This window comes from Opisthocomus hoazin, chromosome Z (assembly GCF_030867145.1).
Source record: "Opisthocomus hoazin isolate bOpiHoa1 chromosome Z, bOpiHoa1.hap1, whole genome shotgun sequence".
Taxonomy (NCBI): Eukaryota; Metazoa; Chordata; class Aves; order Opisthocomiformes; family Opisthocomidae; genus Opisthocomus; species Opisthocomus hoazin.
Window position 1 is genome coordinate 86,341,401 of NC_134454.1, and position 24,413 is coordinate 86,365,813.

General features: G+C 44.8%; 1 protein-coding gene across 1 annotated transcript; it reads left to right on the forward strand.

Moving 5' to 3' along the window:
- The first annotated feature begins 678 nt into the window (after window positions 1-678).
- LOC104335626 (urea transporter 2) lies at window positions 679-7,653 on the forward strand. Its single transcript, XM_009941377.2, has 8 exons — window positions 679-826; window positions 1,541-1,730; window positions 2,082-2,210; window positions 3,333-3,525; window positions 4,891-5,038; window positions 5,661-5,795; window positions 6,758-6,807; window positions 7,477-7,653. Exons 1-8 carry the CDS (start codon window positions 679-681, stop codon window positions 7,651-7,653), a joined length of 1,170 nt encoding a protein of 389 aa, XP_009939679.2.
- The last annotated feature ends 16,760 nt before the right edge of the window (window positions 7,654-24,413 follow it).

Sequence of the window (24,413 nt, forward strand, 5' to 3'; positions counted from 1 at the left end):
CACAAAGTCAAATTCAACACTCTTCTATGTAGTGTTCTAGTCTTCGTCATCTTTCATGTGGAACCTATCCTTGCATTAGCAGGGCCCTTACAAAAAATATCTATTTATTCTTTGTGCAAATATTTACTACTTCCTGAAAGGTCACCATCAGCCTTCCAATAACATACAGTAAGAAAGTGGCCAGTATGTACATCAACCAGCTGCTCCCCCCCTAAGCCTCAGAGCTGCTTAACCACATGTCTGGGTCTGCAAGTGTAATGCCCAGGGGTGAGGCTGCTTCAGCTTAAGTACCCAGCAACTGTAGTTCTGAAGTATGCATTCTCTTCCCCAGCCACCGAGAAGGCTTCTACTGAAGTTGCAAGTTTCACAGACTAAGTCAAATAATTTCATGCTTGTTTCATCTTATTTAGTCTATTAACTCACAAGGTAAATTCTTTATTTGTGACTGCATGAAAGTCTGGAAGGACAGTACAGGGTCCCAAGAGCACATGAAGAGAGAATGTGCTCCTGGAGACATGAGAATCAGGCATTCAGAGTAAGGATTTTCCTCTTTTTTGCTCCAAAATGACACATGGTAAGAAATAATACATGGTAGAGAGAATAAACAGGGATCAGTAAGAGGCTTTGTAATGAATTTTTTTTTTCCCTTGAATTTTACCAAAGGGTCAGAACATCAACATGGAAAACAATGTTGATGTCAAGATAGAAACCAAGGGGGAAAGAAAGACAATCAAGCAGAATCCAGTGAGCAAAGCTGGGAAGAAAGTCTGCAGAGCTGTCGGGTACATCACTGGAGACATGAAGGAATTTGGAGCCTGGCTAAAAGGTAAAGCTATTTCTTCACAACTAATCAGGGGATTCCAGAGAAGAATTACATCAAAGGAGTAATAACTAACTTCTCAGTAATGTAATTCAAGTTAGAGTAGTACAGAAACCACCTCTGCCCTGATTTACTTCTGTTTTGTAGGGAAAAAATCAGCTTTGCGCAGAGATTCAGATACTGCTTAAATCTTGAGGATGACTGAGATGACATTTACCTCCCAACATGCCATGTACAAAGTGAATATAGTCCCACAGAACCTAGCCCAGGATGGTTATTCTGAGCTCTGCCGTTCTTTATAACCCCCCCTGTCCTTTCAGCTGAGCAGTTTCTGTCAAGCCTAATGCCACTGTGAAGTTAAATTACATATAGGTAGGTGTATTTGGTCCCCATAATAAATCAGTAACGGGATACACATGATTTGCCATCTGAGGCACAGACATCATAAATTAGCTGGTTCATATGAATCTGGTCCAGGTTACTTTATAACACAGGACTCTGGCAACCACACTGTTCATCTCAGCTTTCCAGCTGTAAGACTTCAGTATAGACCATAATAAATCCCAGTCATGTTTTACAGTCTTGTTGATTCATGGCTTCAGTCGTGCTGCCAAGTTCCACTGCCAAAACTCTTCCTGAGTTTCAAAAAAAACATGCCAAATCTGTATCATCTGCATACTTGGGTTTTTTTTAATTATTATTTAATTCAATCTTTTCCAGATAAACCTCTCATGATCCAGTTTATTGACTGGATGCTGCGTGGGATATCCCAGGTGATGTTTGTCAACAATCCCCTCAGTGGGCTTGTCATAGTTGCTGGCTTCCTGGTGCAGAACCCGTGGTGGACACTCACAGGCTGTTTAGGAACAGTTGTCTCAACTTTAACAGCACTTCTTCTGGGTCAGGACAGGTGAGTCCATCCTTTTCCCCTTCAAAACCAGACTGTCACTTCAGTGCTGACTTCTGTGTTAAACGAGTGACATATAGACGAAAAGCACGTAGCCTTCACCAGCTATGTATCTGGTCTGGTAGGAACAGACAGATCTGTCCACCAGCTGCATCTGGTGCAAAGGGACACTGAACGTAACTACAGTAGGGGTAGCTGCTGAGAGGACGTGGGACTCATGCATGCGAAATCGAAGGTTGATGCATGAGCCCTGGCAGGTCACATAGAGTCACGAGTGCATGGGGAGGGAGGGGGTGATGCAAGCAAAGCATCTGAAGTGGAGAAGATTTCAAGACGGTTCGTTCCTTCACACAGATCAGCCATAGCAGCGGGCCTGCATGGCTATAATGGGGTCTTGGTGGGACTGCTCATGGCCGTCTTCTCTGCTAAGGGAGACTATCACTGGTGGCTTCTACTGCCGGTAGCACTGGTGTCCATGATGTGGTAAGTCGGATGGCTCTTCTGCTTCTTATTCCATCCCCAGTGTCCTCATGCTGAGACTGAGCTGTTGTATACTTTTATGCACTATACAGACTACAATGGGAAAGAAACACAACTAACATATATGTGCTACTAAATCTATATCATTCTTCATACTTTTAAACTCAGATGTAATCCCAAAACAAATAAAATATCCACATAATCACAAATAAACCCAACTGGGAAAAGCAAAATTGATAGATGATCATATGTAATTCAATGCCCTAAATGTTAGCCATATTGCTGTGATGCATCAATGCATTTTTGTCTCCAGAGGAACATTATTTTCACCATTCCCTACCACCATCAACTACAAGTGTTTCATCTATTTAAGCCATCGTATAAAAATGCCAAGAAAATTTACCTCTCCAGGCACAGAAGATGATCGGTGGTCCCAAGACATGATGGTTGATGCTAATGAAAACAAACAACTAATAATACTTTACTTATATATATGACACCATAATCTGCTAGGTATTTGGATAGAAAAAATTTTGAAAGCTGGTCTTTGGCCCCCAAATGTCTATTTGGAGATTGCTAAACCACACACATCATCTGTCTGCCTGGAGTTCATGTGGTGTTCTACTCATTTTAATAAGCATACCTTTGACATCAGCCTTTACTTCTAATGACTCTGATCTGTGAGCTTGGACAAGGGCACACAGCCTTTTTCACAGTTCACTCAAACCTGGCACGAGTGTCCCAAATACAATCCTCTTCAAGTACTACAAGAAAAAAGTAAACACTGAGAGCGAGCTGTGAAATAATTCCATTAAACCACTAGATTCTCCACATGAGTGAGGAATCTTGGCTCCTTCATGGTCACCAAATTGACCACATACACTGCATAACATGGCAGGAATGTGTAGATTGCTCACTGGGAAGGGCGGGAAATTCACTGAATGACCCTAGCACATGTCTGATTTTAAGAGAAAGACTGAGGAAATAAAACAAATCTTTAAAAAAAAATAGAGTGAATTTCCTGCAGGTTTTTGTGGGTTTATTTGGTGGGGTTGTTTTGTTGTTTGTTGGGTTTTTTTGCTAGGCTGACAAGCTCCTAGTGAGACCATTTTGTTCTTCTTTCAGCCCTGTTTTCACCAGCGCTTTAGGCTCAGTCTTCTGTAAATGGGATCTGCCCGTTTTCACCTTGCCTTTCAACTTGGCCTTGACCCTTTATCTGGCTGCATCAGGACCCCATAACCTCTTCTTCCCTACAACTGTCATTCAGCCTGCAATAGCAACACCAAACTTTACCTGGACGGATGCTGAAATGCCACTGGTAGGATGTCCTGAAGATAACAACCTTCTCAATTTACAAAGAAAACCACTGTAGAATGAGATTATCTTCCTTTACATTACTGCATTATGGCCTGGCAATATAAAATTGCATTTATAAGATAGCTATTATCCAAAATGTAAAGGTTTAGTCTAGGAAATGACATTTTTTGTTAGCTTGAAAATAAGCATCTTTTTGGTATCTGGTACCTTTCACTTACAGTTGGATCTAAACTATAATCTTCAAAGAGCCTCTAGAATCAAATTACCCTTTACTGTGCGTCTACTGATCAGTGTCCCATAGATACGGTCGTGCTGAGACTATCAGTTAACTCGCAGGTTAATTTTAGTTTTTTATGTAGAGCGGTGTGGTTTTAAAATTGCCTCTTTCTGATTAGAAATGAGAAAGCAGATATTACTATGGCAGAATGGTTATAAACTTGGGTGCAGGCATATGCTCACTTATTTTTAGTTAATATTTGAGTTGGACCTTTTAAAAAAAGAAAAAAATAAATTTATTGTCCTGCATAGCACGGTAAACAACGTAGATACTAGAGTAATGGCTTTCCCCTAAGGCTCAGTGGACTATTTTGAAGGGTTCCCTGGGAGCAAAGGAAGTTAATTGACACCAAATAGCAATCCAGATGAGTGATATTTCTCACAGAAAGTTTACCATGCCACATAATTTTATGGGAATCATAAATAGGCTGCTCTACATGGAGGAACACAACACTTTGATGAAAAATGTCTTGAAACCATCTCTAAGCTTTGACCAAGTTGAGCTCTGTCCCACCAACCCAGCAAGTCTTACACATTCTTATTCCTAGTGAATCCCAAGGGAGTTTCAGGTAGGTAAGTAGAATGGCAATACAGCCTTACCTGAGTAAAGTCTTCTAATTCTGGCCAAGACATTACTGTCCATTTCATCCTCAGATCTGCCCACTCAGAGGCGAATGTCTTTTCAAAGGCATCATCTACCCAAGCACTTCCATTTCCTAGATTCACTGTCATGCTCCACAACAGCATGCAAAAATGGCCAAGTCAGCAGCACATGTAAAGACGATGAGCAAACCCTTCCTAGTCCTTTCACAAAAGACATTTACCTTTGATATTACAGCAAAAACCTGGCAGAGGAGCTCATGGCTAGGGAACAAGGGATGACTCATCATCATCAAAGGGGAAACCCTGTGGAAATGACCTGCTGTCTCCTGAGAAGTGTCCAAACTTTCCACTTACAGTCCAGAAAGAGAGACTGCATCCAACAGATGCTAAACATGAACAAGGCCAAGAAAAATAGCAGGGTTTCTTTTAAAACTAATGATAAATCTGGAAACAAACTGTCTTTTTTTTTTTTTCTTTTTTCATGCAGCTTCTGCAATCCATTCCAGTCGGGGTGGGTCAGGTTTATGGCTGCGATAACCCCTGGACTGGGGGAATTTTCCTGATTGCTTTATTTATCTCTTCACCGCTCATTTGTCTGCATGCAACAATTGGATCGGCAGTGGGGATGCTGGCAGGTAAAGATTTGATTTGTGTCAAATTGTGTCAGACTGGTATAAAAGCATGGAGAATAAAAGAGGAACTGCAATAACTGGAGTATTTACAGTCACCAATGTTTCCTCCATTGGAGAATGACTGCTTGAAAAAAAAATATACACACATTTCTCTTTTAAGAATTCTTTTGATTGACTTCCCATTCTCTTACTTAGTTTTATGATGGTGGAAATCTTCAGAAGAAAGAAGCATATTTTTGTCTGAAATAAATTTTTATCATGAAATACTTCATTTCTGGATATATGCTGGTGGATTTAGGAGCAGCTTAATAAAAGTCCTAGCCATCAGTCAGAATGCAGGCCTCAGGGATGCATTTCAGGTTCATATGTATGGTTGTTCACTCATATATCTTCCATATATCTTCTGCTGAAATCACATGGCCAAATTCAGCTCAGTAGCACAAGGCAAATTCTGCTGTGACTGCACTAGATTAAAGTGGCTTTAGTCTTAGACCATAACATGACTACAAATAAGAGCTCTGCATACATATGAAGGCTAGAGCCCTTAAAAAGGTGCACTCATGCCATTTCTCAGCTGCTTTTATCTCTTTGGTGAAAGATAACACATCTTTGACTTATTTTCCAGGACTGAGCTTAGCAACACCTTTTAGCAAAATCTGCTCCGGCTTGTGGGGCTACAACAGCTCCCTCTCGTGCGTTGCGATTGGAGGCATGTTCTACGCTTTCACCTGGCAGACACATTTGCTGGCAGTTGCCTGTGGTAGGTACCCTCTGGATTTTCACTACTGCCACGTTTCCTTCTGAAGTGAGAAGAGATACATTTATACTAGAGGTGGGCTGAAGTCAGATGGCCAGCACTACACAGGCAAATGGACTTAGGTGAGACCGACGAGTGGTGGAGACAGATGTTGGGGCCATTGCTCTAACATACCCTGACAAAATAAAAGCAGTGGTTTTGCTTTCGGCCAAGAGTTGTGTTCAAAAACCAAAGATGTGATTAGTGGATCATTAACTGTGGTCTTTGAAATTAGATGCTTAGTTTTGAGGTATTAATTGTGTTTGTTCAACACTTCTGTATGAGTCATATTGTTTCTTCCAATCCTAGATACCAGCTCAAATTCCTTCTTTCAAGAAGGACATGCCTAAACTTTAAGAAAACTGGAGCTCAAGATCAGTCCAGCTCTATAGTTAGACAGTACAGTTTCCCCAGTCTATTGAAACAGATACCAAAGGCATGAGCTAGGCAACACAGAATGATTGAAGAATTATTTATAAGGCAATTCCATATGAAATTTCAATATCACTGTGACCTGGGAGTGAAACTATTGCTCATTCAGTGCTCATATAAAAAAGATTTAGTTTTGTATCATCTCATTGACCCACCTTCTAGCCCTAAAGGCAGGAGAGATGGGGGTGGAAGGGTTATTCTCCTATTTAACCCCATCCATCACGCTACACGCTTTCCATGTCAGTGCATTTTTCAAAAGCCTCTGCTTCCATAGACACATTTTTCATCACTCCAGTTCTTTTTTTACTTTGCCCTTTCCACGATCTCCAGTTCAGAGGGGACACAGCAGAACAGAAAGAGCTTTAAAAGGGGGTTGTCCAGGCACAGCTGTAAACAATGGCTGAGCTGCCCAAGGCAGTGTGAGAGATGTTTGTCCTTGCTGTTCTCCTCCCTGAGCAACTGAACTCACCAGGAACTACCTTTCTTTTGCATAGCGCTCTTCAGTGCCTACCTGGGAGCAACAGTGACTAACATGTTGTCTGTGGTAAGTGGTGTATCAGCTAAGGTCTCTTTTCCAAAGACTGATTTGAACATCTTCTATTTTCCTGGCTTGTCAGGCAAAACACCAAGACAACAATTCAGCCATTAGCAGAACTGACCCAGGAGAGGAGACACAGTCTGCCCAGGGGGTTGGTGTCATTGCCACTGAAACAGGCCACTTACAATCATCATTTACCACTCTTCATCCTCAGAGTTTTCTTGAATTTCCACTGTTTACCCCTCAACACCTCTGAGATAATTTTACGTCTATACTTTGTGCCTGAAGTGATTGAGAAAAGGGCCCTCCCCATGTGTAAAGAAACATCAGATTTGGTTTAATTGCTTTGCCCATGTGCCAAAAGGTAGTCAGTACAACAGTCTAGGGAAAAGCTGCACGTTTCTGGTATCCACTCCTCTCCACCTAAGACCACTGCGAATGCACACAGAGCAGGCAGCAGAAGAGCTAGGAGATGCTGCAGGTTAATGCACAATGTCAAGATCTCATAAAGAAATCCTGCCTCCCCAGGGAGTGACTCCATGCAAAACCAAGTCAAAACTTCCTTGAGAAATCTTGTTCCAAGCTGCTTGACTCTGACTTTTGTTTAAGGGCTGGGAGATAAAATGAAAGAAAGACGTGTAGTTAACATGGAGTTTGTTTTTTTTTTTTTTACAGTTTGGGGTGCCATCAGGAACCTGGTCTTTTTGCTTGTCTGCGCTGACCTTCCTATTAATAACCACTAACAACTCTGCCATCTACAAGCTGCCACTCTCCAAAGTCACCTATCCAGAAGCCAACCGAGCTTATTATCTGAAGATGAAGAAACACCAGAGGTCTTGCTGTGAGGTATAAAGACCCAAGACAACAGATACTGTGCAGATTTTAAGGCAAGAGTGCAAGGTGTTTCCCCCCAGAAAAATGTGATTTGTGTGCTACAAAGTCAAAAGACTAAAAAAATTCACCACCTTCTGAGTGGAGGCACTTTTTCCACCACATTCGTTTGTTCTGTCCTGACTAGCTAGGACTGTGCTGTGCTGGAAGGACCTTTCCCAAGACCAATCTGTAACGATTTAAAAGCACATATGCCTGAAAAGACAGTTCAATTATAAGCAGTGGGGAAATGACTTAGAAGTTGATAAGAGAAATCTGTTTTGTGAAATCCGAGTCACAGCAATTGGATGTAAAACAATAAAGAGCAGAGCTTCTCTCCGCATCTGATGGGACTCCTAATTAATGGCTAAAACCAGCTTATGACAGCAATAGGATACATCATAGCAAGCTTCATAGGAGCAAAGAATTGGAATAAAGAACACACTTTGCTAAGTAGAAAATAGGTGGTGAAGAATTCTACCTGGAAGATCTCTCAAGTCTGGTGGAGACAGATGCCCATTAGCAACCATCACACACAAGATGGACACAAGCAGCATTGCTAACATTTGCAAGACATGGTAAAAATCACAGTAATGGGAGGGAGGGGGTGTCTATCAGCCCCAGTTTTTGGATGTTTTAGTTTGCATTAGGCTCTAACATTTCATGACAAAAATGTTTCAGGCCTAGCCAGTTACAGAGAAAAGTCTGTAAACCCAAAGCCAAGAAAGCAAATTCCAGTGAAAGTAATCTTTTGCTACAAAAAAAGTAAGAAGTTTCATGCTTTTTTGTTAATCTCATGGTATTTCTGAATACTTGAACGTTGTCATGGGTTAGCAAAGGAGGGGACAGAAGCAAAGGCATTGGCTGTCCCTTTCCTATGCGATAAAATGACTCAGTTCAGCTGGTGCACAAGAAGAACTAATTTGAGCTGATCTTCTTGACCTGTTTCCCTACACCATCCCTCTCAGCCCACAAACATCAAGCAGAAAAATGGTGCACTGTCCCAGTCAGCAGCCAAACATGCTGCTCTGCCATCTTCCTCCACACTGTGATGGGAAGAGGATGGTTTGAGGACTAGCGGATGTAGCAGAGCTCTGCAGCGGACCAGCCTTGTGCCACATCTGCACAGGCTCACGGGGTCTGCAGGTAGGGAAGGAGAAAGCTGACCTTGCACTCAACTGTGCTGGTCACCTCAATGGGTGCTAACTCAGCCACATTTCTGTCTGGCTCATGGAGACACTTCATCTCATGATGAAGTTGACATCTTCACCACAAATACTCCCTATGCTCAGGACCTTCAGCTGGCTTTAGCCTACGTGCAGTGATGTCACAGAATCATCGAATGGTTTGGGTTGGAAGGCACCTTTAAAGGTTATCTAGTCCAACACCCCTGCAGTGAGCAGGGACAGCTTCAACTCAATCAGGTTGCTGCTCCTGGGGAAGTAGATCAAAATCTGTTCCTCTCACAGCAGACGAAATAAAAAGTAGCCTGTGAATAGTGCTACTGCTGATTTTTGAGATTGGGGAAAAAAACGAGTCTTTTTACGATGACCAAAAATATCCCAGCGAAAAATATTTGGGATGAACTGCTGGCAGTATTTTCTGGTGAAGTGTCAAGTTTTCAGCTGTTTGACAGTATTTCTGCGTGACTGAAACTCCAGAGAACACTTGTATTGGCCATTTCCTGTGTTTTTCCTGGTAAAAATGTACATAGTAGTGTGGAGTTAATTTTTAAAACAAATATTCATACTTTCTTGAGTTTAGTATTAAGTTTTCCTGTAGTTATCATCACTAAGGTTTTCCAAAGACAGGTTATCTCTTAAATAAGTACTCTAGAAAATGCTGGGAAATCTAATTATTGAATCAGTGTATGGGGGAAACTTCTAGCTTCTGCTCTTTGTACTTACGGCATTTTGCTGCATCAATACCTTCTCAAATGTGCAAGTACAAAGTCTGCCACTGTAGAGAAGACACAACCAGCTGGAGGCACAACGCTGTGCCTGCAGGGCTACAGGCACAGCTGAAAACATCCTCAAGACCAGACGAGGACTTGGTCGCAGGAGAGATGCTGGACAGGCCCCCCAGACTGGGGTTAGATGAGGTCATTTTCTGTATGCACCTCTCCATTTGTCGAATTGTGATGGAAAAGGCTGGCTTTTGGTGTCTGAATTGATATCTCCCCACCCAGGGCCTTGTGTGCCCCAGAGAGGGAAGTCCACAAAGTCCAGCTTTCACTCCTGTCAAAATCCGCACTCGAGTAAGAGTACATACTTTTATGACTAGTGTATATCAGCAGATTTCCTCCAACTGGTGCTATTTCAGTCCTGTTGCTGAGCAACAGGGACATTTTAGCAGTACTGTAAAGAAACCATACGCACAGAAGTGAAAAACAACAAAAGATGAAGGATATGTCTCAGCCATTAGAAAGATTTTGCACTTCATTCAGAACTAATTCTTCATTTTACACTACACAGGAAATTCATTCTTCCCAACACCCCATTCAAAATAACAGTTATTTGATAATTTGACATGTGTCAGTCAGAATACCATGCTTTTTCTAATTATCATTCATGAAGCAGTCATTGCTAACAGGACTAATTTATCTTACTATTGAAACTGTTGGGTTTCTTTTCGTTTCAATCAAATAAATGCTGTTGAAGTCACAATTTTTTTGCAAGCACTCTGTTTGCATTGTTGTTTCTGACACACAGGTTATATCAGAGTCATAAGAAACATTTATGTTGGGCAGGAGTTTTGGGGCTCTTTCCTAGACCACTTCCTTCTCAGTGTCAGCATAACATAGCAACAGAGATGTCACTGCATTCAAAATTTAAAACAAATGAACAGACAAACAAACAAAAAAAAGCCCAGAAAACAGAACACAACACCAAGCCATCTGCTTAGAATCAGATCTTATCCAAAAGTCTAACCCAAATGAACTGCCTCACTGCGATTTCCTAAGCCACTCTCATTGCTTCTGTCTGATGTGCATAATTCTCTCCAGGACTCACAGTTCCATGTCAGGCAACTGCCCCAGTCTCCACCACTTGACACCGGCATGTCTCCTGCCTCCCAGTACCCTCTGCTGTGGTCCAGCTGCCCAGTAGCCCTGGCTGCAGCCACACACCTCGTAGTACTGCATGGGTCTTGCTGCTGGAGGTAAGGGGAGTGAAAGCATGAATGACAACTTGAGACAAGAAATCGCAGGACGCTGAGCAAGGACCAGCAGATTTTTGGCAGCAGAGCCCTCTGCTCTCCCTTCCCAAAGCAGTGCTGCTGGTTCACAGAGCCCAGGGCATGCTGACACCTCCAGCAGTGGTAGCAAGACACAGGTTACAGCCCTCGTTTCACCTTCCCCAAGAAAACCAGTTTCTGGGCAAGCACAGAAGAGGCCAATATTTAGCCATGTAGGAAAGACACTACACCCTTGGTGATGCTAAACTGGGAGGAGGAAACGTTCAGCCCAGGTCACCTGAAGACAAGACCCAAGAGTCAGCTGTAGACGCAGGACCAAAACCAGGAGGTATGAGTGCAGCACATTAGTATTTTAATCTGGGACATGCAACGATGCAATCTCCTTTACCTGACCCTCCAGGACTGTTGCAGGTTTTGTTTAGTTTTACCATGCTGTACATGAAGTACAAACAGTATGAAGAATGCTTGTGTTGATAATTGTCTAATCCTTTGAATCTTGTGATTAGCTAGTGATAATTCATCTGCTGAGAAAGACGCTAGCCATGAGGAACTAGGGTCATGCATTTAAAAGAAATACTTGATTATTTCCCCCTCCCTCAGAATATAAGCACTGGAAAGGTTACTATGGCAAGTGACTTGTTAGACATAAATTAACATCTTTCTGATGCTTTCCTCTTTGTCTGGCTACAGAAACCTGCCTTCAGGTGGTAAGGCTCTTTTTTGTTACCAGCAGTTCAGCTTAGAAATGGGGAAACAGTGTAATTCCCAAAGCAAATAGACTTCAATGACTTAAGATCCTCATTCTGCTTATTCTCCAAGGCACAGATAGAACAAGGTAATTAGTTTCCCTACATAGAAATGGAATAGTTTAAACTAGAGTTGGAAGTCTTAATATTTCATAGATCTGGACCAGAAGCCTTGGTCTTAGGTGCCTGAAGGCTACGGCCATGCTGGTAAATGAAAAGGATCAGGTGCTGGTGCACAGACATCTACCCTGCCCGACCGAACTTTCGTGACCTGGCATGATCCCAGCCTTTCTCAGCCAGCAACCCTCAGACAGTGCCTAGACACAGCTCAGCAGGCAGCGTGGATATCCCTTGGCTCCTCAGCACTTCCTAAACCAGCTAACATCTAAACATGTTTCACTCGCAAAGGGGCTCTGAAGGTTAAATCGCCTACCTTGAGGTTGAGCCCTCCTGACCTGTCACTGCATTTCAATGCAAAGTAAACCCAGCTTGCTTCATAGCATTCCTGCACTTTTCATCATCAAGACCCCTTCTGTGCCTAACCATCTGCGTTCACAAGCGCAGCCTCCTGGTCCTGCACCGGTTGAGGTTTCGCTCCCTCTCTGGGGGGCTGCTGCCCACCCTGCCTCCAGCACCGGGGCCAAAGATGTCCTTGGCACACGTGAGGGGCAGACCACAGATCTCCATCTAGTTTTGTTTCTGGTTGCAATTCTGAACCCTGATTTCTCACACAAGGAAAGAAAGAGGGAGATGGAAAGCCACACTACTCTGGAGAAAGCAGGAACATAATTCCTAAGTGGAAAATGCTAATTCTCTAAATAAAACTGGGAGTGGGTCTTTATTAGTCTTCAAAAAACAGAGTACAATTACACCTTTAAAATATGACATTTTCTGAGATTTAACTTTTCACAGGAGAAGCAAATACAGCATCGACCTGTTCATGCTGAAATGCTAAAACAGGAATACGACTCTCAGCAAGAACTCAAGGGGCATCTGCCTAAGACCTCTTCACTGCTACTCTACAAAAATGCTGTCACCTCATCTGTCAGCCCCAGTGAACCAGTCATTCATCTCATCAGCCATCGTGATGCTGAACACCTTTTGTGTGGGTAAAAAAGGTAGAAAGGTTTTGCTAGTGATGACAAAGCTGCCATGTAAGTAGTAGGTTGTGTTACATCTGTCTGCCCTGACCTGAACCTTTCCTCATCTGCACAACGAGAAAATAAGAAAGCTTCCTGTATCTGGAATTGCTGGTTTTTTTATTACACATTCCCAGCCCTTCCCCATCTTTTCTCTGCTCTCTGTTGTTTTCCTCTACTCACATGACAGAGAACACCTACACCAAGTGGAAGCATCTGATAGCAAATGCGGGATCCTCATGGTGCCCAAAACATCCTGGCTTTACTCTCAGCCAGAGGAAGATACAACCCTTTCCTGCGTTTATGCACCCCCTGCATACAAAGGAGCAGTTTCCAGCTGAATAGGAAGATCTGGAATGATAAACCCCTTGAAACACCTCTCTGATTCACTTTATCTTAACCCAGCAGATCACTTATCTTCAACTTACCTACTCAGCTTAGAGAAGGGTGACTGAATCCTTCCTGTACAAAGAATACTTTCAAAACACAAACTCTCCCTCCCTGGATACAGACACCCCACTTAGCAGCCAGTGTTGTGCAGTGGTGGCTTAGCAACAAGACGGATCTCCTCGTGTAACTTTTCTGCTGGACACTGCAAGCAGCTAGCAAGCTTGCTACGTGTAATAAAGCTAAGTTTTATCCAACAAACAAGGAACACAGCAATAATTTGGAAGAAGTGCAGGTTAAAAAAAAATCCCCTAATGTGACATTGAACTTCTGTCTTTTGCCCCAAGAAAGCAGTTCCTTTTTGGCCATCCCACCATAAAAGGCTCTTTGAGCCTTCGCTCCCTTTTCCGTTTCCCCATTGCTGGTTTGCTGGCAGTGTGGTGTTGGTGATGGACATCGTCACCAACCCCTCTGGGGAAGCATTCTAGCTTCTACAGCACCACCAGCCACTTCGACTTCACTAACCTTTGAATATCCTTAGCCACAAGCCTCTCCAGTTGCTATCAGAGCTTCTTCTGGGGCTCTCCCCACACCCTTGTTCCTGCCACAGCAGTGTCCATCCATATGCATCCGTGAGCAGGACCCTCACTGGAGTTCACTCAACCCTTGCTGCCCTCTGCAGCTTGGTGGAAAGTACATACCATTCATTTCTGTACCGAAACACTTAAGGATTTCATCTCCGTGGGGTGGAGAATGACGAAAGATGTGTGACCCGGCAACAGAGTCCACAGCACCAGAGACTTGCTCCATGCAGATACAAGGGCAGCATTCCCAGAGGGCTAGGACAGCAACAAAACTATTACAGCGGCATTCATGCAGGCAGATTACATACCATATGTTCACCCTTCATCCACATGATACAGAAAACACTGTTTGATTGCACTAGTTTAACTGGAAAAGACAAAAAACTGGCTTTAGGAAAGAGGGGATCCCTACAGCAGTGCAAGCACACAGACCAGCCCATCCAAAACATAGCTGGGATTTATACATAGGGGAGCCTGAGAATACATTTAGCCAAAAAAATGAGTGATACAGCTTTGGGATGAATTTGCCACATTATAATTTTTTATTTTACTATGCCAAAGATGAAAGCTGATACAAAGCAGACAGAATAACTAGTTGAGTTTTGAAAGAGCAAATGCCCACTACCATACCCAATGATAGAAGCTGTGAACTGAAAGTCATGTTGGTGACTAAGAGCAGCATAGCAGGAACAGAGCAGAAAAGGAGAACTATCCTTATCCCTGAGATGTTTGCAGATGTGCTGAAAAGAAGTAGAGTGTGTCACAGAAATTAGTTACACTAAATGTGCTTGAGAAACGGGCTCAGCTGGATTGAGACATCCACACATTCTCCACTGAATACCAAAAGCTTTTTTTTTTAGTACAAAAATTTTTATTGTTTTATATTTTGCCTGCAATGAAAATTCCCGAAGAAAACCTTTCCCCTGACTGATACCTCCTGGAAGCTGAAGCTGTCTCTCATCTTCAGCGCAAGCAAGGCTCAGGAGCAGCGGGTGCCAAAGAAGGAATTACACAAGAGGGATGCAATCTGCATAGGTCCAGCCTAAACTCTGCTGGGATCTTGTGGAACGGTCCTTCACAGCAAGTCACACCACCCATCATCTCCTTTCCAGCACAGCTGAAAATCACAGCTGTAAGCATTTCGCTGCCTCCCAGGGTGACAATTCTGCAAACGAGCAGGAATCATAGAATCATAGAATCATAGAAAGTTTTGGGTTGGAAGGGACCCCTAGAGGTCATCTAGTCCAACCCCCCCACAGCGAGCAGGGACACCGCTAACTAGATCAGGTTGCTCAGAGCCCTGTCCAACCTGGCCTTGAATGTTTCCAGGGATGGGGCCTCCACTGCCTCTCTGGGCAACCCGTTCCAGTGTTTCACAACCCTCATTGTAAAGAATTTCTTCCTTATATCTAGCCTAAACCTACCCTGTACCTATCCACAAGACTGGCATAGACCAGCCAGGTGAAACCAGTGCCACGCTTCACGCTGGAGCACATGGCAGGCCAAGGACTGTTGAAGCCTACGGTAGCAGAGGAGGAATGTCAGCAAGAATGCCATGCAGGAAAGGCACATTGTCCTTCAAACAATCCTTCTCCCAGAGGAGGCCACGAACCTGTATGTTGCGGATTTACGTAATAAAGCTAGGGAGGTGAGAGAGGTCCCATTTGCCTCATGACCGATGATCACGCCAGCAAGTTCTGCACGTTCATTTGTTCCATTGTCCTTTCAAAGAATGACGCCTATTTGCAAGACTTGCAGAAGCCTGTGCTTTTCAATGAAGCTGTGAGCAAGCAACGAAAGAAATGCACCCAAACAGCTCTAACTTCAGACACATGGGGTTGTTGTTGTTCTCCTCAAAATATGCATAGCCAGATTTCTCCTGGTCTTGGGAGAGGTAACCACGTATTAGTGCTGGAGAAGACAGTTCCTTACAGACATCACCAAGCCATCCAGAACTGAAGTTCTTCTGGGAACACATCCAAAAGCACTCAAATGATAACTGAGAATCGTTTATACACTATGAGAAAAAGAGCCAAAGCCCTGATTATTCAAAATAATCAAGCCTGACAGGCAAATGAGAGTGATTGCACCTCAGAGAGCACACATGTCGGTTTTTCTTTCCCTTGCTACTTCATTATCTAATCTCTCTAGAGTATGATTATTTGTAAAAAAGTAATGCCTTTTGTCTACAAGAACTTGGCTCTGTTTCATCAACATGGGCTAGACCAAAGCCTGTCTGTATGACAACACTGGCAGAGGTTGCCCACTGCCAGGTGGATGCCCCATCCCTGGAAACATTCCAGGTCAGGTTGGATGGGGCTCTGATCGACCTGGTCTAGTTGGAGATGTCCCTGCTCATGGCAGGGGGGTGGGGCTAGATGATCTTTAAAGGTTCCTTCCTGCACAAACTATGCTCTGATCCTATGACAAAGTCACCTGCAGTCTATTCCTTGAAAGCCTACCCGTGGACAGCCTTAGTCACCCATATCCTGGGTGATATTTGTGAGAAACCCATCTGTCCTTTGTACCAAGAAGTGTGATTAACTGCTCACTCCATTCATCATGTCCACTCCTAACCAGCACCTTCCCTTCCCCACCTGCTTTACCCAATTCCCAGCTTTAGACTACCAGTATTTTATTTACCCTGCAACGTGACCAAAATTCTTGCTGATGCCCTGGTTTCATCCTACTGTGCTTTAAGGCAATTTCTTTTCAAAAGGGACTAGGACCAAAGGTGACAATCCATAAAAGGGGTTCAAGACTGGAGAGGAGAGAAATGACAGTATCAAAATACACAGGGAGCTTTTGCTGGGACTCGGGAAAAAAAGGAGAGTTTACCGATTATGGAAGAAAGGGCAAGAAACTCAAAGGGAGTACAGGGGTCTCGTTAGGTCATACAGAGAGGAAATTAGATAGGGAAAAGCCCAGCTAGAACTCAGGCTGGCCACTGTTGTAAGGAACAACAAAAAATGTTATTATAAATACATCAACAACAAAGGAAGGGCCAATGAGAGTCTCCATCCCTTAATGGGTGCAAGGGGGAACATTGCCACCAAGGATGAGGAAAAGGCTGAGGTACTTCATGCCTTCTTTGCCTCAGTCTTCAATGGTCAGACTGGTTGTTCCCAGGATATTCAGGCCCCCCGTGGTACCACACAGGGACAGAGAACAGAATAAACCTCCCGTAATCCAGGAGGAAGCAGTTAACGTCCTGCTACTCCACCTGGACACTCACAAGTCCATGGGGCCAGATGTGATCTACCCGAGAGTACTGAGGGAACTGGCAGAGGAGCTGGCCAAGCCACTCTCCATCATTTCTCAGCAGTCCCAGCTAACAGGGGAGGTCCCAGATGACTGGAGGCTTGCCACTGTGACACCCATCTACAAGAAGGGCTGGAAGGAGGATCCCAACAACTACAGGCCTGTCAGCCTGACCTCAGGGCCAGGGAAGACTATGAAGCAGTTCATTGCGAGTGCACCCACTGGGTGTGTGAAGTACAACCAGGGGATCAGGCCCAGCCAGCAGGTGTTCATGCAAGGCAGGTCCTGCTTGACCAACCTGATCTCCTTCTACGACAAGATGACCCATATAGTGTATGACAGAAAGGCTGTGGATGTCATCTACCTGGACTTTGCTAAGGCCTCTGACACTGTTCCTCACAGTATCCTGCTGGAGAAACTGGCTGTTCATGGTTTGGATGGGTGTAAACTTCACTGGGTAAAAAACTGTCTGGATAGCCAAGTCCAGAGAGTGGTGGTGAATGGAGTTAAATGCAGCTGGTGGCCAGTCACGAGTGGTGTTCCCCAGGGCTTAGTATTGGGGACAGTCTTGTTTAACATCTTTCTCAATGATCTGGATGACGGGACTGAGTGCTCCCTCAGCAAGTTTGCAGAGGATACCAAGTTGGGCAGGGGTGTCAACCTGTTTGAGGGTAGGGAGGCTTTGCAGAGGGATCTGGACAGGCTGGATCAATTGGCCAAGGCCAACTGTATGAGGTTCAACAAGGCCAAGTGCCAGGTCCTGCACTTGGATCCCAACAACCCCACACAACACTACAGGCTTGGGGAGGAGTGGCTAGAGAACTGCATGGAGGACAAGGACTTTGGGGTGTTGGTCGACAGCTGGCTGAACATGAGCCAGCAGTGTGCCCAGGTGGCCAAGAAGGCCAACGGCATCCTGGCGTCTGTCAGGCATAGTGTGGCCAGCAGGACCAGGGCAGTGATCGTGCCACTGTACTCAGCACTGGTGAGGCCACACCTCAAGTACTGTGTGCCGTTTTGGGCCCCTCACTACAAGAAGGACATTGAGGGGCTGGAGCATGCCCAGAGAAGGGCAACGAAGCTGGTGAGGGGTCTAGAGAACAAGTCCTATGAGGAGCAGCTGAGGGAGCTGGGGCTGTTTAGTCTGGAGAAGAGGAGGCTGAGGGGGGACCTTGTTGCTCTCTACAACTACCTATAAGGAGGGTGTAGTGAGGCAGGTGTTTGTCTCTTCTCCTAAGTAACTAGTGATAGAACGAGAGGCAATGGCCTCAGGTTGCATCAGGGAAGGTTTAGACTAGTTATTAGGAAAAATTTCTTTATTGAAAGAGTGGTCAGACATTGGAACAGGCTGCCCAGGGAAGTGGTGGAGTCCCCATCCCTGGAGGTGTTCAAAATACGTGTAGATGTGGCACTTCAGGACATGGTTTAGCAGGCATGGTGGTGGTTGGTCAACGGTTGGACTTGATCTTACAGGTCTTTTCCAACTATAATGATTCTATGATTCTACGAAATGTCCACCTCACAGAAGGGCCATCCTCCCCTCTTCTCCCAGGCTGTGCTGTTCTCTGATACTGTAGCATCATTCTTGCACAACCCTAAGTTGCAGCTCTTCTTCACCCCCTTTCCCACCTCTGTGCCAAGCAGCTTCCCCTCTCTGGTGTAGCTTCACTTTCGAATCTTGCCTGGACAGGAACTCTGAGCTTTCAAAAAGGTCCTGCTGGTGAGTCAACAGCCAGTTGCACACATAGCTGTAAGCAGGGTTTGTTAAGTGATGTAGATTGATCTATTGTTTGCTTCAACCCCATGTGTGGTGAGAACTGATAAGAACAATGTACTCCCCATAACACTTCCCCTCCACATTATCAGCCTCTGATCTTAATCCCAGGAGTCAATTGTATAATCCATCACTGGTAATGAGTGTGAGCTCCCCTACACAGGGGCCTTATCTCACTTGGTATCTAAAGGGCCATATGAGGTTATAGCAATAGTGCAATTAAGTAAAGGTTACATTGGCCTGAAAGTGTTAGTGCTGGCTCTTTGGGAACACTTCCACGTTATCAGAGACCAGAGGAAGCAAAAGTAAATGTCTTTCTCTGCTACAACTCACATGTATTTTCCTGGCGCTTCCACCGCTGGGACCTTCCAACCCAGCAGATCCCAGGACCGACAACACAGAAGGAGAAGCTGCCAGCCTTGGACACCTACCAACATGGACCTGTGCAAGTTTTGTGGTCTGAAGGCACGACTGAGCATGCTGGAGAAGTGCTGAAAACAGGTTGCTGTCTATCATTACTAAATGTTTCATTTACTACCAGAAATGTTTCCTGAGATGAAGGTAAAGAGTAAACACACAGGCAGTAATACTTTATCAGTGTGTCCCATTTAGCCCTGTTGCCTGCATCAATCAAAATGACACACCCATTGAGCAAACAAGCCCAAATAATGTAAAAGAGAAACACAATCTCAGATTCGTCCTGCCTTCCGGGCAACCGCTGCCACAGAAAGAAAAAAATTATTCCTTCTCCTAGCTCTTCCAGGGGCAGGTCACTCCATCGTGGCAAGGAAAGTTGCTGCCTTCATCTCATCTAATTCCTGTCCCAGCTAGAAAGGAGCTGATCGCACACTGATAGGCTCTGCCAAGAATTCAAGTACAGGTCTCCTCTTTCAGTAGTACCTGCACTCCCTGCCCTTCATATGGGTCACGAGCTACCTACAAAAATTATTTGCAGTGGTCTTCTTAAAGGCAAAAGTGTCTAAAATGACCTTAGAATACACTTCCCTCTGCCTGTGACTCAGCTGCAATGTAGACAATCCTGGGACAATCAGGTCAAGGCTGTCAAAGAATATTGCCTCCGGACACAGTTCATTGGAAAGAGTGAGCCCCCAGCCTCCCCTCATTTATTACCTCAACAGTTTGGCTTCACATCTGCAGCTCACCTTTCCTCCCACGCTTGTCCAGTGTGGCTGGGCAGGGCTGCAGGCGTTGTGCCTGCCCTCACTGCTTTCTACCACACGTGGTGACTCGGTACGGTGGTCAAACCCAAGTTTTGGAATTCATTTCAGGTGCAAACGTATGAAAACAATCTCTGTTACACTAGATGTTATACATGAGGTCAGAGCAGATGGTCTCCTCTGGCCATTCAACCCACCTCTTTCAAACACATGCTGGGCTACATTTAAGAGCAAGTATGATAGCGAGATACCCATGCAGGATGGAAAACCTGTGGTTGACCCTTACAAGTGGGTGAGCTGAGGACCAAAGCACTTCTGGAGCTGCACAGCAGCAAATACCAAGAGCAGAAATTCAGCTGAAGTTTACCAGTGAGCAAGGGCAAATGGCTGAACTGTCCAGGCCTCAATCACATTTCAGATGCACGACAGTTTGGGGCCCCAAAGTTGGAAAAACAGGGAAAAAAAAAACCCAAACCACCACTAACAGCACAATGGTTATAGTTCGCATTTCGATCAATGAAACACTATAGGCCATCAGATATTAGGAAGGATGAAGGACAACAGAATTGTATGTTTCTTGGAGAAGTTGCTACAGTAAACCTTACTCTAGAGAGGCTGGGTACAGCATCTCAGGCAAGGCACGGTGTGAGTAAAAAGAAGAGGTAGAGAGGTCTTCTCCAGAGACACATCCTAGAGAGGTCTGTTTCTCTCTGTTGCCACAGATCTAAGTGCTTTTGAATCTGCTTTGAGCCTGCAAAGCGAGACAGCAGAGAGCTCAGTCCATCCATCAGTCCCATTGCTTCACTGGGCAAAAGGCTTGTGTCAAGCGAAAGTTCAGGACCTGCTTCAGGTATCGTGTGAACTGATGGATATAACCAGCCCACTCTACATCCCAAGCTGCAGCACAAGGGAGTGCAGCTCTCGTCCCAGAGAATGGCTATGAAATCTCCAGTTAAAGGAGCATAAATCTCTTCAATCACCAGCTGCACTCATTCAGCAGGGAAAAGACGGAACACATAAATCTCCAGAGGCTCACTTCCAGTAGGAAAGGCAGGCAGGGACTTCTCTTCTGGTGGCATTTCAAGCACCTTTAATGAGACACATCATTCAGACGAGGCTAAAGGAGATGTTTCGTGTCTCTTGTGCCAGCTGGCTCATGCCTTTGCTCAGGCTAATCCCAGCATCACATAGAGACAAGACCTTCAGTTTTTGTCGGGATGACATGGTGACCAGGGCAGGGGAGGACAGCCAGCAGTTGGTAAGCTCACATGCGTCCAAGGATCTTTGGGGTCAGTGCTAAAACTTTCCATTGCTTTTATTAAGCAAGACCATAAATATCCCTTGTGAGTAAAACATCTCTTAGGGTTGCCATTCTGAACGCCCACATCAGGCATTTCAGGGCAAAGCTGTGATTAATTCAGGTGTATCTACATGGCTGGTTAAGCTTGGGACCAAATCCTGTGCTGAGATGAGACAACCCCACCCTGCAAGCCTACAGTAAACTGTTGTCTTATCCTGAGATCTAGTGCTGCCTGGAGAAGGCGGGCACTCGTGCTATCATGGCCCCAGGCTCATTGTGTCAGCAGCTTTGATCTGCCTTGGTACAGTCAAAGGTGAGCACATTGTGTGTGTGACTGCCTGTCTGCAGGTGTTCCATACACAGTTCTTCTTGGTCAGAGGCTTTGAACAGGCAGCAGCAGGGACAGAAACGCACAGGTTCTGGGCCATCAGACCTGTTCTTCATCTCAATACAGGGATGTGACTGCAGAAATCAACAAACAACTTACTACAGGGACACTTCCTTTTTCTTCTTCCATCCATGATGCTCTGCCTATAATAAGATGCAACATATGTTTGTCATACAGCAATTTCCCACTAGGAGAAAAGTACCCAAATATGCCTTTAACTTTCTTCAGTTGATGTTCACCAGAGGCAACAAGGCTTTCCAGCACCCCTGTTGCTGCTCCATTAATTCACTGCTGCAGCTTCGGCGATGAAACAGCCCAAGACCTTGCAGTGATGATACAGCAGGCAGGAGAGTTTCCCAGGTCAGCGGCATTTGTAAGGGTCTGAGCAAACACCACAGGCGAGCAACTGAACCTGTAGACTTTGAAATTGGATCAGCAGGAGCTTGAGGCAGCAGCGACCATGTTCTGCAGAAGCAACTATGTCCTGCAGCATCACTCAATGCCAGGAAGGAGGATCGGTGTCACCTGCAGGAACAGTGTTTGATTTAGACACCTTCCATCCCTCCCACCCTCTACTTTCCTTGCACTGTTGGTATACCCCTTACTATTTTTTCCCCTTCAGCTCGGTGAGGATGAAGTGGGCACACAGGGGAGAACAGCAGCCTGCAGCAGCTCCTCAAGAAGCTCAGCACAGCTCAGCTTTCTCCTGCTCAGCTGGCAGAGACCAGGCAGACGGAAAATTGCTCTGGCCTCCCAGCTACTTCATAGACCCAGTCCCTTCAGGGAAGAGTGTCGGATTTGACAAAACATAAGGCTTCTGTGTCAAACATGTGCAAACGGGCACAGTCGAAGGACTACAGGCAGGAATTACATGGGCCGCTGAAGTAATTGAAGTAGAAAACCTTGGAGCTGGAATTAAGACCCATAGGGAGGGAGGGGAAACAACCAGCTCCACTCTGTTTCTTGAATTAGCAGATGCATTATCAGCACAAGTACATCCACGCAGAAAAGCTTGTTGCTCAGGCCCTTGGTGACAAACCTGGGACCAGGAGGCATAAGCTCTGCCACGCTCATCTCCAGCTACGTGTTGCAACCCGGGAGGACATCACCACCCCCCAGGACCAGACAGTTGCTCAGACCACAGCAGTTTAACACAGTGGTCAGTGGAGCAGTGCACAAGGTGGCCTGGAGCAGCTTCTGACAGGTCCAAATGGCTTGGAGACCAAGTTGCTGTCTGTCAACACACATGGTGCAAGCAGTACCGCTGAACAGAGGGCACATCTGCTAAGACATCATCCTGGCATGCTTCTGGGTCGCCCTGCAAATTTTGTCAACCATCCATCACAAAACACTGCCAGAATGTCTCAGGGAGTTAGGAGAGGTGAACACTCTACAAGAGGCTAACCTCTACTAGAAGCCAGCCAACTAGGAAAGGTTAAAAGGAGCTGGGAAGTGCTGCACATCAGGTAGAACTTTTGCATCAGCAAAATACAGCCACTGACCGCCAGTTTCTTTCAACATCGTTCTCTCCTTCTTCTGTGCTTTCTCCTTCAGATTGTGCTTTTAAATTGCAGTCTATATGGTATGGCATATAATTCCTCACAGAGCCACTAACACATAGTTACTGTAGTCAAAGCAACACCCAGACACCATGCGTCTCTCGCCTTCCTCAGTGCCTCAGGAGGCCACCACCTGGACAAGGAGCAGGCAGAGGAGGCAAAGTGCTGGGAGCAAAGGCTGACGTTGGCCTTCAAAACCCCAGGACTGCTATTTATAGGACCAGACGCAGCCGTGAAGGTGATGAGGATACAAGATATTCCTCTTCAGCTGCCAAAGAGTACGCCCTGAACTGGCCATACCATTGGCGGGAGGGACAGAGGTCTCCCCATCCTTGGCTGAAAATTTGCCACTGGCCTACACTCAAGTTGCTACTTACTTGTATTTACAGGTTCCTCTAGTTTTTATTTACAGGTTCTTTTTATTTAAATGAGTTCACTCATTTTCTAAGTGTTTCCATTCCCCTCTCTTTCTCCAGATTCAAAGTATTTTCATACCACAAGAAAGCATCAGAAACTGGGGTGTCTCTGGGACCAGACCCACGATTGTTGCTTCTGTACAAACAGCAAGGGAAGTAAAGTAGCATAACCATTGCTGCCATTACCTATCACGCTTAAAAAAAGATTTACCAGAAAGAAAATCAGTATTGGACAAATATGGAAGGCATCCTGGTTTTGGTGTTGGACCAGAAGCAGCCTTCCTTACAGAAATCTTAGGCACTATTTAAGCATAGAACTGGAAAACAAGGTCACAGATAACAGAGTCTGTGGATCATACAGCCACGGGTGTTTTTATTCTTGAGATTTTTCGGCTGATTGAAATAGTGATTGCAAACATTTTCAGCTACACATTTTCAACTCTGCATTTTTCAAACATTAAAATGCTTCTTTGCAAATATCTATCTCATGGCCTGAAAATAAAAACAGTTTAGAGACAAAACCTGAAGGATTCATACTTCTGCATTGATTTACCAGACATTTGTCTAGGAGATGCTGAAGTAAAACATTCGAGAGGGAGAGGTTCATACTAACTGTTAACTGTGGCTATTCTTTACATCGATCCTTTATGCTTCACTGCAACCACATGTTTTAGGCATGGATTTCACTTTAACCTTTTACTTTGAACCCCTGAGACCCGCTGGGCCAAGAATGCTTGAGATAGTCACAGCACCAAAAAGTTTACACATCACGAACAGATAAAATCAAACAGCATATAGAGGAAAATGGGGAAGGT